This window comes from Dermacentor variabilis, chromosome 7 (assembly GCF_050947875.1).
Source record: "Dermacentor variabilis isolate Ectoservices chromosome 7, ASM5094787v1, whole genome shotgun sequence".
NCBI lineage: Eukaryota > Metazoa > Arthropoda > Arachnida > Ixodida > Ixodidae > Dermacentor > Dermacentor variabilis.
In genome coordinates this window covers 158001982-158019388 of record NC_134574.1, presented here as the reverse complement: position 1 = coordinate 158019388, position 17407 = coordinate 158001982, and the positions used below count along the sequence as shown (strand labels likewise).

General features: G+C 44.0%; 2 protein-coding genes across 4 annotated transcripts in view; one reads left to right on the top strand and one right to left on the bottom strand.

The window, feature by feature from the left end:
- The window catches only part of Ccdc85 (coiled-coil domain-containing protein 85), a 26416-nt gene extending 12111 nt beyond the window's left edge, over positions 1-14305 (top strand). For both annotated transcript variants that reach the window (XM_075699836.1, XM_075699837.1), the window contains exons 7-9: positions 565-615; positions 3005-3106; positions 7065-14305. In XM_075699836.1, the coding sequence (XP_075555951.1) occupies positions 565-615; positions 3005-3106; positions 7065-7100 (189 nt within the window). In that variant the 3' untranslated portion in view covers positions 7101-14305. The remainder of the gene's footprint in view (positions 1-564; positions 616-3004; positions 3107-7064) is intronic.
- Positions 13566-17402, bottom strand: LOC142588266 (uncharacterized). 2 transcript variants are annotated; one of them, XM_075699839.1, is made up of 3 exons: positions 17107-17402; positions 16319-16447; positions 13566-14528 (listed from the first exon to the last, which is right to left on the bottom strand). In XM_075699839.1, the coding sequence occupies exons 1-3, from the start codon at positions 17182-17184 to the stop codon at positions 14412-14414; spliced, it is 324 nt and encodes a 107-aa protein (XP_075555954.1). In that variant the 5' UTR covers positions 17185-17402; the 3' UTR covers positions 13566-14411. The 2 variants fall into 2 exon arrangements, with proteins under 2 accessions (XP_075555954.1, XP_075555955.1); XM_075699840.1 differs by having other exon boundaries at positions 17140-17399.
- Positions 17403-17407: the final 5 nt, after the last annotated feature.

Sequence of the window (17407 nt, the reverse complement as noted above, 5' to 3'; positions counted from 1 at the left end):
CTTTCTTTAAGTCACGGCAAGCAGGTGCGTGTGACAATTGAGGGCACGTCGGAATTGAGTAAATACGGTATTTCAGTGTACTGCCGTGATAGCTGCTGTGGTAGCTTAATTTGTAAAGTGCTGCCTTCTTAATGCAGAGGAAGTGGGTTTAGCTCCCAAATGCAGCAAATTCCCTTTTCGTCGATTTTCCATCTGTATTTTGCTTATTATTTCTATGTTTTGATTAAATGTAACAGTTAATACTCCCTGTGCTTTCTCAGGCGTCATTGTCTTTCTTTACATGGCTGTAATGAACAAAAAAAAATATTTAGCCCCTCAGATCCCTTCTTTTCGTACAATTTTCTAGCATTCTTTTGGTGCAAGTACAACATCGCTACTTTAGGGTTTGAGGAACGGACAGAATGGTTGAGTGATGTAAGGTTCTCGCTAAAGGGAAAGGTGCACAACTTCTTTATGTAGCTGTCACTAATAAGGTAACAGTAATTAACATGTCTGTGCAAGTGTGCTCATGAACTCTTGCATTCAGTGCCGCAGGCAACTTGATCTTGAGCTTGTTGTTTCCAGGAACCATATGTGGGTGTGGCAAGGCCGGAGGCAGTGGTACATGCTATGAAGGTGAGCAAATGCTACCTGTGAGCCACCTTTTTTTTTTTTTAAGTGTTAAGCATTCTTTGCCTCCTTCGTGTTACTTAGCAGTAGGTAGGTAGGTTGGTGTCTCACCTCGCTCTAAGAAAAAATGAGGTGTGACCGATGCAGGAGTTGAGCCTCTGCCATCTAGCACACTATCCAGGTGCTCTAACCATTATGTCACGATTGCACTCACTACTTCTCTAGCTCACAAGCCAGCTAGCTCTTTCAAACATTTGGCATGTGAGTTCTGTGCCACTTTGTCACCTTGTTCGAACTTTTGCTATCACGTTCATGGCAGTTTCCTGCCGATCGCTTGCGAACCCTGCTTCATGCACATTGCCGTCAGTGGAGCCTGTGCATGTCATCTCACGCCAGATCTCCGCGCATTCCTCTACGGGTGCAATCGTATATCAAGGGCGAGCTTCCTGCGACAGCATGCTGCTTGACACTCCCACAGGCTTAGGCCTAACCAGCATCTTCTCTTTGGGAGTCGACGGCTTATGTTGCTGTCTGGTGCAGAGTCAACGGAATATTTGCCTCGCAGTGGCTGTGAGGCACCTGGAAAGTGGAGAAACCACCTCGCCAAAGAAGGTGCGGGCATGCGTCCCGTCGTATCCTTCAGTTCCCTGACACACTTGGCTGCTTGGTCTACATGTTTTGCGCGTGCACAGCCTTTGAAAAAAATGTTTTGGTTGTACAATTGAACCTACTTACAAAGGTATCAGTTTTAACAATGTATCAGTTATAACCATGAAAAGCTGCTGCACCGTCAACTTTTGTATGTTTTCTATGGGGAAATAACCCGCTTACTACAATGTCCTCATGCTGCATTATCGGTTATAATGATGAAGTCTGGCTGCTAGGTGTCCGTGCCAAAAGGTAATGGAATGCGAAATCCTTGAAAAGAAAAAAGAAAAAGTGAAATGCAAGCCGCTGCACGATCGCCCGCCGCCCCAACTGCCACCGTGCGCTCCTCTCCGTGAGAGATGCACGTCAGCATTGTGCACATCTCTTCCATTGCCGTTTCACCCCTCCAAATATGAATGGGCTGCACCCATAGCTCTACACCGCGCAACCCTCCGAAACATGAATGGGCCGCGCCAACTACTCTGACAACCCTGCCGGCGCTGCCCGCAATGCTCCCAGGTTGCTCGCTGGGCCCGCACAGTTAGTTCTTTATTCTATGGCCCTCATTCTGGGCAAGTCATTCGTGCTCGTCTTTGTTGATTGCGTCGAAGTTGTTCCTGGCCACATTGTTTCTGAGCCTCATTTGACTCGTCGCCAAAATGGAAGATGGCTGATCCGCCCGCTGATCATCGGCAATGCACAGCGCTCCCAGTGAAAAGAAAGTGTGCTGCTATAGATTCGGAAACGAAGTCCTTCTTACCGATGAGGTGATCGTTGCTGCTGCAGTAGGGCAGGCTGGCTCAACATTGTCCCCACGGGAGGTCCTGTAGATAATTCAGTCCCTCTTGGGCTTGTTTTCACGAGGGACCTTCCGCTTCACTACGTGGTGCCCCTGGATACCTCAGAGAAGGATGTTGGCAAGCTTCGCGTAAAGCAAGCAAGGCTGACGGGCATGCGGTTTTCTTGCGCAAGCCAGTGGGAAGTATGTGGTGAGATGCTTGTGGCAATCACGTCCCAGCATTTCTTCTGGATTTCTCAAGCTGAGATGCTGCTGTAGCAACCTTCCTGCATTTTTTAAAGGATGCCTTTTGGGGCCACCAAAGCGATGCCTTGGCGGAGCTTGTATGTCACTTGCCGCCCGTGACCCCTCTTTGTAGTTGTAGCAGTGCCATTTTCGAATGCTGACAGCCACGGCTTGTTAACATGCAATCGGAGCGTGAAGGAAGCAAAATTACAGTTAAATGAGTCAACACAATCGGAAGCTGCATGGAGAATGGTGGTGGGGAGAACTGGCCTCCCCGTCATTATGGTTTTCTCAGAACAGCTACGCCATCCCCCATTTTTTTTTCATGCAACCCGGTTATAATAATTATCGTTTATAATAATGGAATTTTCATGGCACTTGAATCTTCTTATAAGTGGGTTCAACTGTAGTGTAGAAATTCGTAACTCTGGCTACTTAACGTTATAAGCGGTCTGTCTATGTTGTAGACTAGTATGACAATGTTGATTAGTACAATGTTATTGTTATTAGTACAATGTTACAATGTTGATTAGTACAATGTTACAATGTTATTAGACTAGTATGACTGTGTTGTAACTAGTATGACAATTTTGAATGCAAGGCACTTCTTTTCCTAGAATTGTACAATCGATTAACTAGCCACTGCACATTTGCTCTTGCTAATAAAGTTATGTAGCTGTAAATTTGAGGTGCATTTCTCATATTTATAATCGTAAAATGCAGGTCCTTGAGGTTCACGAGCAACTCGACAAGGCTTTGGACAGTGAGCTGGAGTATGAAGAACTTGCTGAAGGAGAGAAGGCACTTGTGCGCGAAATGTGCAATGTGAGTATCTGGTGGCTGAGAGTGCCGTTTAAGCTTTTTTGGTGGCTCTAAAGTATACTTAGGAATATGAATTGCCAAGTGTTTGAGCTTGGCGAGCCGCAGAGCCGTGGCAGCCATCATTGCTTGAATGCTGGTGTGCTACGGCGAGCGTGTGCTTAAGGCCATACTTTGCGTACACTTGCCTATGTGTGCTAGCTTGCTCCTACGTGCCTACGAGCCTGCCATGCCTCAGGAGCAATGGGGGTCAGGATCCACAAAGGATACACGCCAGTACAGCACCAGTGCGTACTTGACTCCTTGTTAGAGGTCTCTTCATCCTGAGTTTAACTGATAGTGCTTCTACGCGATTATCAAAAACAGCAGATGTATTCGTATCCTTTGTTGAGTCACAAAATCAGCGTAAGAAAAGAAGAAAGCGCTTCCTTACATTGCATAATTTCAGCCGGTGAAGGAGAAAGCCAGAGTCCACAACACCTCAGCAGCGTCTCTGTCGCGGTAAGCCACTGCTTCCCCTTGGCTCCCTTGCCACCGAGGCAATCAGGCTGCCCCATCCTCTGATAGGTCTCTGTTGGTCACGCAGCTTCAGATGTGTCCCAGTGTGAGCGCTCATATCTGACTAGTGCAGATGGCCATGCCTGCACGCACCATCGGGCATACGTCTAGCCTGGGCTTTAGCCTTCATGAGTCACTGAGCTATGTACTACAAGGAAAACAGTTGTAGTGCTAATGTTAAGACAGCCTTACTTGTGCTCAACCTTCGACGGCCAGCAGATACTATACTGGTCCCAGCCGGGTAGGTCGGGAAGTGAAGGTCTCCCACGCCGAGGACGAGTACACAGAAGGAGCTCCCCATGGCTGTGCTGCATACTTTTCATGGTGGCCTAAGGACCAGTTCAAGAGAGCGTAGGGCAACACCTGTTGGAACTAGCTTCCCACGAGTGCGGCTGAGTGTAGTAGGACAGTGCTTGAGCACTAGATACTGCCCTTCAGCTTAGCGTTTTGAAAGGAACGACAAAGTGTGTACATGTTTGCTGTGGGTGACACACCATATACGAGAGATCAAGCCCCAGTGATTGCGAAAGGGACCACCACCGGACAAGTGTTAACCATGTGTGCATCTTGCACCACCCAGTATACAGACAGTTAATAGAAGTCGGCACATTGGCTTTCCCTCGAAGCTCAATTCATGCATAAAGGAAAGCGTGTGGCAGTTCAGCGGGAAAGTTTGAGTGTCTCTGGTAAAGATTGCATAGCCTCCTTCTGTCCACTCTTGCCCATCTCAAATACAAAGCAGCGCCACCATTTTTTATTCTTTCGTTGCATATATTCTGCTGAAGCAACCTTCAATGTCAACTAGAATCCACTAGATACTCTCGTCAGTCTGATGAAAATTGGCTATTAAAATGTTCACTTGAAATTGGCAAACAGAAATGTTGCTATTTCTTAAAGGAACACTAAAGGCAAGTACGAAGTCGACGTGGACTGTTTAAATACCATTCCAGAAACCTCAAAACGCTTGTTTCGTGCCAAGAAAAAGACTTAATTTACGAGAAAATTGCATCTGAAGGGTCCTAATATCTTTATCACATCTTAAATCTACCGCCACCGAACCGGGGGAGTGGTGACGTTGCATACGCCATCGCCATCCTTTGCTGCCGTCAGTGAGTAAAACCACGCCCTACAGACGGCCGTACCGAGCCAAGACAGTGCGGTGGATTCGCTGCTGCAGCTGCTTTTTGGTAAAGTGGCATAGACTGTTTGGGCATTCCGCATCATCACATGGAAGTTGAATTCTTTGCTACCAGCAGTTTGTGCGAGTTTCGCAAGCCATCAAAACCAGCGCAGCACTATGCGATAGCTACTGAAACACGAAAGCATAGGCGGCAAGGAGTCGAGCAAAAATGAAACCCTTCGACTGTCCACGTTGTTGTCAGGGTTATTTCAATGAGTACGTTTTTGTAAAAGTGGAATAGAAGTGGACAAGTAACATTTTATTTCGTCGTATAATACAAGGATGTTTTATGAAATGGGTGGTTGAGTACTAGTGACAGAATTTAACTAGGGAGTGCTTTCGTCATCAGGCAAGTACTTGCATGTCCCGGGAGAGCCTCTAATCATGTCCTGCATTTACCTCAATTTCTCGATTTTTACGGATCTGTTTGCGATATTGATACCTTAGAGATTCTCGAGCAGTAATCTATCACTTTAGCTTGACTTAGTATTTGCCTTTAGGGTCCCTTTAAACCTACATTTTAACCATGGTTAGCAAATCTTGGGTAAAATAAGTCTTCAATTGCCATCTGGAGTGTGCTTTCTCTAGCCTTCTCTTCCAAAACAGGCCCAGTCACTGGAAGGTTGGAGCTTTAGGCATGCTTGAATCACAGTAAAAGTGCCTTCTTGAGGTCCACATTTGTCGGCTACATGAATCCTTTTCCTATTGGGGGCGAAAGCGCCGCTGTCATATGCCTTTTTAATCTTGTCACGATCCTTCAGAATGCTCAAGAGAGTGCACTTTGGGATGCCATGCTTTTTCGCAATAACAGTCTTTGACTCTTGGGCATGCTTTACATCTTCCAAGAACTCCATCTTGGCATTTAAAGACAATGCATTATGGGGCTGCTTTTTAGCAATTCCTTTCATAAAATGGTGCCCACACAAATGGTGTCCACACAAGAAAGTGCTCAATCTCTCATGCTCACTCCCATGCACCGCCTTTCGGACAAGCCCGAGCTTAAGGTGAATGTTTGATCCATCAGTGAAAAGATGCGGCCCGCCGGAAACCAAGACCCCAACCATGTCCTTCATTCCTACTTAAACGGAGCAGGAAGAAGCCCCCAGCGCGCACTTGATCACATTGCCGCACTCATCTACGCACCCCCCCCCCCCCCGCCTAATCCTTCTAGGGCACGCTTGATCACATTACCGTGTTCACCTACCGTTTTTTGTTGAACAAGTCTTCAGTCACCAACACCTGGCATAGAAGCACTAGTCTTAACAGCCAAGGCAATGTTGCTGTGACAAAAATTCACTGCTCGCCTGCGTGGTGCCGAGCGGAAACCGCTGCAAGAAGTTTGCTGCTCGTGGAGTGGCTCATCCATCATCGTACCGGAGATTGTACCACTCACAGGATAGACAGAGGACCATATAATTGGTGCGCGAGTCCACAGGCTACCAGCCGTAAACTACAGCGAATGTACATTCAAGTTTGTCTGTGTGCTTTATGGAGGGAGTGGGTCAAGCTTGCGTGTAGCTAGAAAATACCGAGCTGAATTAGCGCAACACCCACCTTAACTACCGGCGTTGTGCAGTTGGCACAATTAAAGTCACGTGTGACATCTGCACTTCGTAGAATCTTGACGGTGCGCGACACCCATTGAGCCTTGCGACAAGCCAACAGAAAATGCCCCGTAGCGTCAACCATCATGCTATTCAATTACGTTTAGCTACAAGGAGTCAAAGTCTAAATAAATTTACTTTCGTGATGGCCATACTGCTGGCATTGCAAAAAAAAAAAAAGCAGGTTGAAATTGCATTTTTGCATAGATGTATGTGAATAACAGCACTCAGAAGTCAACTGTTTCCTGCAGATAAAGCTGCTTCCATCTATGCAAGTAAATGCACCCCCACCCACCCTTATTTTTTTACGAGTTAACTTCTGGCTCTTAGGTCAAGGTATTATGCAACATTACAACTATTCACTTCGTACCAAGAAATTGTTAATTGCATCAGCCTCATAGAAAGTGCTGTGGCAGTCTTTTTTTCATCGGTATATGTGGTGTACAACAGTTGTACTATGTAAAATATTCTGTTAGAAATTATTCGACTCGTATCATTATATGCCTAAAGTCAATTTTAAGCCTGAAGCTCACTGTTCGCCCATCCCTAGAAAAATGTGATTCGCCAGATACCCAGGCTGCATACTTACCTGTAACATTCAACCTTTCTCGTTTTTACATAGGTTGTCTGGCGGAAACTTGAAGATGGGCCAGTATGATGCAACTGCGACAGTGTCGTCAAGGCATGCTGAACTTCTTGCCGTGCATCCGATTTCGGCGAGTTTTCGATTGCTGTGGTTTGGGCTGGAATGTCTGGCCAGTGCCATGTGTGGCCGTGCTGGTTCCTGTCACTGCAATGTGCTACAGTGTCCTCATTGTTGAGCATCCACGAACTTCCATTGTGAAAGTTTTTTGTTTGAAAACTTAGCAGGTTTATCATAAGAGCGTTTGTTCTTTGATGAGAATGCGCATGTCCAATTGCCGATATTGTGCGGCTTCTATGCACATTTAGAAGAACATGTTGCTGGGTGAGTTGGTTCATGGCTGTGTTTCAGGAGGAGTTGCGCCTAAGAACGAATGAACACAGGAAAAAGACGAGGTAGATAGTTATGCATGTGATGGCTGCATGTGCATTATGTTTTAATTATGGCCGTTGACAGTCTTCTACAAAACTGCCACCAGGAGCATCCTTCCAATTTGCTGGACTGCCACCTCTATCATCCATTGGCCCGTGAAGTGCATATCGCTGTCATCTATTCGATGATGTGCCATCTACAACTGTTAGCGCAGTGCAAATATTTGGAGCTTTGAAATCAGTTTTGCTGCAAAAAGACACTACAATGGTCTGACACACAAGGTAGTTGCACACCTTTTCTTGTGTTTGGAAACTCACATTTTATGAGTTCCTAAAATGCGTTAAACATATTAGACCGTAATATATCTTGGAAACACATTTTCCAGAGTTTCCAAAACATGCATGGCATGTGTTTTGGAAACACTTTGAACATATTTTCAATTACACTTTCTGCAATGTCTCCCCAACGCATCTTCTATGTGTTTCCAAAGCATCCAATGAAATGCTTTCAAAACGTGTGTTCTAAACACAGTGAACCTGTGTTTCTGAACACATCTTCCTCTAGATCAGCATAGTGGAAAACACATTTCCTCTGCGAAATTCAAGAGTTGGTTCTGCACGTTTTACCACCCTAACACAGAGCACATGAAACCTCCCTAATTAACGTGTTCCTCATCCTTGTTCAAGTTCTTCAGTTCAGGAACTTCTTCACCATCATTGCAACTCTCCCCTTCTGGCCACGAACTTCGGTCTTTCAGTCTTGCCATTGTACATTCAGCTTCAAGCATAGCAGGCAAATTTATGAAGTCTAGAAGCAGTTCTGTCACCGCATGCATTCGTGACCTAAACTAGTGTGTCTCACGTGAATCTATGCATGAATTATACGAATGAACGGTATATGTACGCGCGATGTGATTCTGTGGTACATTGTCTCATACACTTGGGCTGCAATTCTAATGTAAGCTGAGGTTTTTTTTTCCCAGAGTCACTAGCCTCCAGGTCCATCCCCTGCCTTATATGCAAGGCTGATAGATTCAGTTACATCCAAATTTTAGATGGCAATGCAAATCGTATCAATAAGCCTTGGCAAGTGAGATAGTACCATATTATTGCGCACTTAACCTGCACTGATTGTTGTAATTACTCGGTATTTCGAGCAATTCCCACCGAGTCTAAATAATGCGTAGGCTACTCTATATCGCCTTATTATGTTAGTGTGCATACTGATGTTTTTTTTCTCAGCTGCACCTTTTGCCTTATAATCTTGAACGCCTTATAAGTCAAATCAATACAATATGTAGTGATTATTACGTGGTAGGAATTCGCAGTTTGAAACTGTATTTGCCAACAGCCGAGAGAAGTGGCGTGTTTCTGTGACCATCGACCATGGCACCACTTGTGCCCAGTAGGTAGTCCAAATAATGTGCGATCTGACATGATCTTATGTCCACACATTGTAGTTGTAACATATGAAGCTGTTATTCTGAAGAAAGCACCGCAGGTCGAAAATAAGTGCACTGCGGAATGCACGGAGTCGGATGTCTGTGACCGCACTGTTTGTAGAATTATCGCGACTTTGCCTGCCCAGTAGGAAAGGAGTATTACGGTTCTCTCATTCATTCTGCACTCTAAGCTTCAATCGTGCATTCCCCTTCAGCCACTATCTTCATGATAACGTTGGCCATCCTTCCGTCCTTCTCATCACAAATGCTCGCGATTAACATAATTCTGCGCAAGCAAATGACGGTGGCGAGCATTCATAGAGATATCCTTCGTTGAACTTATCTATTGAATGATCTATTGTGCCATCTTTCCTTTTGTTCTTTATTACGTCTACCTAAGATATTGATTCTTGTGAGCTCAGGCACAACTGATCCTCTTATCGGTATACAAGTACTGTGTTCTTTTACGTCATGCTCTCTTTTTAAAATAGTGCCGCTTGAAGCAGTAGCTGGAAGAATCAAAACACAAGCAATCTCTGCATATATTTTTCTCCTATTTACACCTCTGCACTTTGTTATTCACCACATCTTCTCGCGTTTTGAAAACATGTTATGAAAAGCGTTGGCCACTGCGTCGGGATGTTTTCTGACAAGGACTGAAGTGCATTTCGTTCTACTCTTATGATAGCGCAGTAGCGTTTCAGCTTTTGCTTGAAGTTCTTTAGGATTGTTTCCGAGATGTCCTGTAGGACTGCGCCATCGCATCGCTTTAATAGTAGTATTATATTTTTGAATGCTATTTCTGTTTATGATTTATCTCTTGTATGGAAACAGTTGTAGAAAACTATCAGTCTATTTCAATGGGGTGAAACCCGGTTACAATGAACTTGAACACAGTGAGGCGTGTCATACGTTGAACAACCTGAACATTCTTAGATGTCAAGTACCAAATTGATTGCCTATATGCAAACTGTGTGTTGTACGTATCAACCTCTTTTGGTGACTCACTGTTAGCACCAGGAAAGCTCTTGCTTGCCTACTGTTGGTATTGTAGTAGTAGTTGTATATTGAGCATGGTCTTCACCAACGATACATAAAGCGGGGGAACACTGCGAAGACACCCGTGTGCATAGATTTGCGTGCACATTAAGAAACCTGAAGTAGCCAGCAATAACCTGTTGCCCTCCAATTGCTATTTTTACAATAGTACAGTTACTTTCACATGTAGCCCAATTCTCCTTCCAAATTTATTCCACGCATCCATGATGTGCGATAACTTCGCAGACCGGTGAGCTGTTATCACTGCAGGCTAAATGGCTACTGGCATCTTAAATTAATGAAATTTCAGTTTTATTCAGTCATAGAGCCTGCGTGTGAAAACGCTGTTCCCCCTCATGATCTTTACATAAAGCTGTTCCTCTTAATTGCTGAATTGTATTCATGCATGGTGCATCTTATTCCTGCATTTAAGGGGGGCCTAGTTTCTCATATTTAATTTTTCCATTTAATTTCATTCCATTTTCAATTCCATTCCATGTAATTTTTCTGTCATACTTGTTTTATTAATGTTTATAATGAATTTATGATCAGTGATCAAAAATCTAAATGTACACTGTTCTGAATACGTTTAAGACACTGGACAAATTGAACAAATTTTTATATATGATCACTTTTTCGTTGTACGGGGGTTTGGCCATATTCTCCATGACACATACCGATCAAATCTTATGGATGACGCATAAAAATGCAACAACATTCACCCAAATCACGTAGGCCTATTCATGGAAATTTGAGGCTGTAGCATCATTCCATGTGAAAAGTATTATACACAACATTTCTGGGCACATCAAATTTCCATGAATCACATTTTTTTTATGTAAGTGGGTTTGGCTCCGTTACCTATGATGTGTACAAAATTATTCTTTTTTACTAGTGTAAATGGCATGAAAATGCAATAACATTTGCCCAAGGCATGTAAGCGCATCGCTAGAAAGTTAAACAGCATAGCAGCATCTGATTGTCAAAGTATTATACAGAATGAACTTCTCCTTTTTATGTTTGTTATCACCTGTAAAAAAGAAAGATCTCTCGTGATTTGATGTGATGAACTCGTTATATTTTGCCATCAAACCTGACCAGACGCACCATCGCTGACCAAAGTTTGAGCGTGGCGATCTTATGTTTTTTGTGCATTGTTTTTTATTACTCCTCTGAGACAGCCACAAAGGTTCTAGGGATTTTATTGCCCACTTTGCTTTTTGTCAGTTGCTGAAAAGTGCCTTGCCTTTCCGGGCGTTTTGTGCCCAACTCGAATCCTGTGTAAATATATAGGTTGTGAACTCTTCTGTAGGCAAATGTTTGGAAGGTAGCGGAAAGAAAACAACCAGGGTATTTGTAGTTGTTCTTTCAAGGTGGTGTGTTGTCTCGTGGTGGCGACTGATTGTGTTTGTTTTTTAACCAGAAGAGGGCGTTGAGATGCTCGCGAGTGCCATTGGAAGAAAGACAAAGCCTGCACGATTCTCAGCTGGATATGCATCGTCTCGGCCCTGTGTTGTCGAGCACAGTCTCTTTTTCGAGCCGACGCCGAATGCATTCCTTCTTGTAGCACAAGAGAAAGTGACCTAGACATATTTTTTTTTTTTTTACACATTTCAGCAGTTGATAGGTGCGTTGTTAGACACATCTGCAGATGCGAATGTGCTGATGAGGCTGATGAAAGTAGGATAATTTGGTACTAGGTGAGGGGTAGGCAACAGCTTCTCCCTAAGAAGAGTATACTGTTCTTTATTGAGAACCAGGGAAGCGCGACATTGAGGCCACTTGGTGTCGATGAACTCGGAACAAGATGAGTGAGTGTATGTCTTTACAGTTGTCTAAATGCTTTGTGTAGACAACTATGAAGTTGACGGGCTGTTGCAGATTGTGACAAATTCGGTGAACTACTGTTCATTGACTGCAAAGTGTGCATTGTCGGCTTACCGGTTAGTGCCGACCTGAAACTTAAAGCTGCAGAGATTGGGGTAAAACAATGTTTATTGGTTTTCTGTCAAAAAACAAATGGTTAGGGGCAGTGGTGTAGGCTGGCATATGTAACACTGGTGTCACACACACACACTTCCGATCACGATTGGGACTCATCCAGATCGCATTTTTTTATCGCTGCTACACGGTCCGACGATCCAGATCAAATCGATATCATCTGCTGATCGTCGGCGACTCGCAGAACTGCATAATGCTTTGGCTAAAATTAAGATCTGCAAAATATGGTTAAACTAGGGTAATATTTGAATTTTACTGCTCACTATTGCTGATAACAATGTTTCTAAATGTTTTTTTTATTGAGCTGCCTTCACTTGTTCTTGGCGTGTTCAGAATACTGTGCTAGAGGGTGCAGGCATCAGCCTGCAATCATGATAGTCCATATCCTGCAGGATTGCAATTGCAAATGACCGTGTAGCAACTCTATCCAGATCAAGCTCAATCCGGATTGGCCCCAATCACAATCAGAAGTGTACATGTTACACCGCCATAATGCAAGAGGCAACAAAGGATTGGGGGTAGCCTTCTGCTCAAGCCTGTCAACTGCTGCACTGTTTGCATATGTACGGTCCAAGAGAACTAAAATATTGCTGCTTCTTTTTAATTTTTGTGAAGTTTAGTAGTAGATTGAAGGGATTCTGGAGGGCCTTTTTTTAGCATTGTGACCATAAGTGCTGTCTGATACCATTTGAAGTGGCCTCAAACCATTCAGATAGCTGGTGAATACTGCAATTTCTGGACAAATGTCTCACTTCCCTTCAGGGCACACAATTTCAAGAACACTACAGTGCATACGAGTGCTAAGAACATGTTTGTACAGCGGTATCACCGAGAATTGTAAAAAAGTTTTGTTGGTAACAGCGGCGTTATGGCAACAAACTCCACTGTGCGGTATTTTGCACTTAAGTTTGATACCAGCTTATTACAGTGCCCAGAGAGGCGATAGTCTAAGACAGAAGTCGAGTGTCTGCATATTGTAGTAGGCTTTGCAGGAGGAAAGTTTTCTGACAACGGACCCTTTTGAAAACTGTTAAGTTGCCTTCCTAGCAAAGCTGCAGTAATCGCTAGAGAGGCTTTAAGTATAAAGCTGTATCAGTGTGCATGCAAAGTGACCTCGAGAGCATCCTCAAAGGAGCGATGACACCTCACACTTCGCCATCACATTAAAGAGAGAACAGAAACAAGAGTTAGGTCAATTGAGTTAGGCTAATCTATAACTCTAAATTAAGAAATTATTGCTCGAAAGAAAATTCACCGCTGCGTTAGAGACCAACACTTCTGTAAACTAGACGACACAGACGCAAGAGGTAGGATTGGTCCCACTACTTTGGAAATGCAGAGGGCCAGCTTTTGCCGACGCAAATAATTCTGTCAATAATTTATCAGTGCCGGAAGTGTTTGTGTAACCTTAAAAATTAAAACTTAGCATTTTTCAAGGAAGTTCGTTACCATCAGGATGGCATGCTGTTGCACTGCTGAGACAAAAAAAAAAAAAAACTTCATTCTGTGGTGTATTCGATGTTGACAACCAGTGGAGTGACTGATAATGTGTGCGCAATGTACTCCTCTTTGCTGAAATTTTATTACTGAACAGAATTGTCTCCAGAACATGTACATACACATGTGAGCAAGTAGTATTCCTATATATTTCTCTTTTCATATACATATACATACAACAAACAATCACACCTGTGCCACATATAAAGAGCCCTTTTGTGCCTTACAACAGATGAGCGTGTATTTTTGTTGCGTGTTACGGTTGTGCCACAGAGTTTAAAAGGTTGTTCCTGTGTTTTTTTTTATCATTTCGAGATAGATAATATACTTAAGAATGGCATCACGAAGACAGCATGTACAAACAGTTGTATACGTAACAAGCACAGTGCCTCATATGGTAAGCTGCAGATTAAATGTTTTTTTTTTCTCCAGAAAGCTATTCGAAGTGCACAACCTGTGCTATTTGCAAAATTTCAAATTTCTCTTGCAAGAGAATTAGCCTCCAGGTGACAGCCACTGATTGGAACTGCAACAAGGCGATCAGCACAGAAATAAAACAAAAAAGTTTTGACAAATTTGTTTTGAGCCTCTGTGTTTCAGCGACAAATTACAGCCTTGCAGTATTTTTTTTTTAGCTTCCCCTTTCGTTGCTGTCTGAATGTCATGGAAGAACAGCCTAGCAAAGTATTTTTTCTTTTACGATTAATGACTAGTAAAGTGGAATGGGAAGAAACTCTCCTCCACTTGACAAATCTGCAGCTAACTTTTGAAAAGAGTTCGGGATCTTGCGCTGAATCAAATCACGTATGCAAAGGTCTGTGTGTCGTGATGGTTTTGGAACACTGAGAATAAAAGCTATGCAATCATTGCACTTCCTGCATTTGTTTTGCTTGTGCCCAAGTTGAAGTCGCTACATGCTACAGCGAAGAAGTAGGCAGTACGGGAATCACAGTGGAAACGCAGCGCTTCAGGTGGGGTTACTGGATCTTCTGAACGAAGGCATCTATCTGGGTCTGTACCTCTTTGAGGATTTGTTCTTCTGTGGCCCTCGGGTTTTTCTTGACATATTCTGCTATGGCAAGCAGAGCTTCGTTCTGCGTAAAAGGATAAAAGTTTTTTTTTCAGTCTTTCAAAGCGACGCTTTTTTCGCCTTAACCCCCCCCCCCCAAGGTGTGACAGCATTCAGTACGCAAGTTGCACTTCTCGCTTAATAGGCAGCTTATGTAGCATTACGCACCATGATAGTTGAGTGGCTGACATTGTGCTGCAGAGCTCAAGGTCTCTGATGCAATTCCAGACGTGGTGGCCACAAGCAATTGAAGGCAGAATGCAAAAATGTACGCGGACCATGCATTGTGCTGCGTATCATAATCATGTAATGGTTTTGGCTGCTAAAACCCCAGAATTTAACTAAATATATAGCCCCGAATTGTGACCAACAAAGTGGCGCCAGTGAGCACACACATGGTGTACGTAATCAAACAATGACATAAAATGTGTATAGGTAGCGTCGGCTCATGGGGATCTCTGGAGCACACAGAACTCTTAATGGAATGCGAACCCTATGATCGTAAATGATTTCATTGCTGCTCTTCTTGTATTTCGTCTACCTGGCCTGTATGCGCCCATCTTTGATCAATCCTTCAGAATGGGCGTGTGCCACTGTGACAAAGAGGTATACAAACCTTAAATGTATTTAGAGATGTGTTGTACTGGCCTGTGCAGTATGTGTACACCTCTCATAAACCTTTTTTCCTCGACAAGTACCGTACATAACCTTTGTCCTCTGCACCGTGTACGCGGACGGCCACGGGCAATAAGGCCACACGTGAATCACCAGCTGTTGCTTCGACATCACTGCATAAGACCAGCTTTGCATCATTTAGATTCTAGCACTGCATTGAATATGCATGCTTCCCTTACTGAAGGGTCATGAGGCAGTAGCCATATACAAGAGAATCAGCTTGGTACTATCTCTTGCATTTGTGGCCCTACAAAAGCCAAGATACTCCGGATAGCTGGCATCCAATTCCTAAAAATAAAATTAAATGCTGGAGTTTCACATGCGAGAAACATGATATTGTGAGGCATACTGCAGTGGCAGACTACAGACTAAACCATCAGCTGGGGTGATTATGACCACCTTGCTTTGCTGCATCCAAGTGTGTAGCCCTGATTGCAGTGTTTCAAAAATAAAATAGTACTCGATACAGAGTTGGTACCAATTCTAAAACCACAATTTTGTTATTTCAAAAGTTCTAACTATCAATGCTTATGAAAACTGTCGGCTTTCTACCAACGAAAGGCATCTCGTTTTTTAAGCACCAATGCTTCGAGAGATTTAGCACTTCCAAACGAACAGCATGTCGTTCAGGTGTTGGATGCAATGAAATTTTGTGTTCGCTTGTGACGATTGACTACTCTAATTTTGCAAATTGGTACCTACAATCACAATCAAATTTCTTGAATGCCACTCGATCCCTTCTGCAGCCTGTGCACATAAGCCAACCACAATTGAGGAACTCGATCCCGGTCGGGTTGAATTTCAAGTCACAATTGAAAGTGCACCGTGTGGCACCCGTATATAATGTGCTGGCCGACTTATCAATCGACACTGCCATCAATTCTAAAAGACACCCATTTCACGTCTGGCAATGAGCTGCCAAGGGCACTCGCTGTGGCAAGGTGCAATTGCTCAAATCGACAGCCTGACTGCGGTATTACTGTCACCAGCACGAAGGCCATGAACAGTGGGTAAATTTGCCCACGGTCAATATGATCCGCGCAGGGAGAATTGTGTACGGCGAATTCTTTGATGTGTCAAGCTTTTGCACTCGGCCCACATCAGTGCATTCTGCACACACCGCGTATATAGTTGCATTACCCTGTGTGCTTCAATCTCGTCTTCTTTGCTGAGCTTCTTCCAGAGGTGTTGCAGGAGCCTCGCACCAACTACCGTTTTGTAGAACTTGTCCGCGTGTTCAACTTTTTCCAGGGACAAAAACAAGCCAATCTGAAGAGAAAGTGTTTACATGATAAAAGTGAGCTTTGAAGTGATGTACGGGCGCCCGTAAGCTTCAGCCAGAAAAACAAAAATACACAAAAAAGCTTCCTACGTAGCAGACGTAAAATCACACTGAACATCGCACTACAGGCATACTACCTGAACAGTCGCACCGGACATTCTCTACAAGAGCATGCAGAGATGCAGTACGGTCGTCTACACATGTCTAGAGCGTCACAGCGCGTTGCAATGCAAATAGACATGCTTACCGGCCGGTTTCATACAAGATGCTTGTGAACAGCGGAAGCTACGAAGTCAGGTAGACCGCACGTTAATAAGTTCAGGTACCTTGAACATCCGAGACTATGGTTAACAGCGCTCGAGCGCTCTAGACATAAGTGTAGACATCTGTACATATATTTTTCCGTGATGTCGACTGGAGCGTGCTTCGGCTACGTCTAGACGGAATGGCGACAAAAAAAAAATAATAGCGCTAATGAACGAAAATCACAGGACACGACAATACGAAAACGAAGAAAAGGACATCAATGCAACCGGAGCAGCAGTGCCGTAACAACAATCTCTGGTGCCGGTGGACTCCCATGCAATGCTCCGTTGCTGGGATGCTCAAGCAGGCTGAGAGGGAAAAAATGTACTCGCTGTCTGACCTGTTCTAGCAACTCAAGATTGTCAGCGCTTACTTGCTGAAGCAAATCGCCACCGTCTCTTAGTAACGGCGAACCCATAACGTAGGGGTAGCTACGCTCGTCCTGAGCAAAAGATGCGACGTCGACTGCGTTGCGAAGAGATGTTTGACGTTTGACGTGGTTTGACCAGTTTGACTCGGTAAACTGGGTTAAACTGAGTTCTAGCGCGCAGACATACGCTGACCAGAAACAACACCCGCCCTTCGCGACTACAGCATCCACAGACAGTTTCCACCTGGCGGCACAATGCGGGGCCATGCAG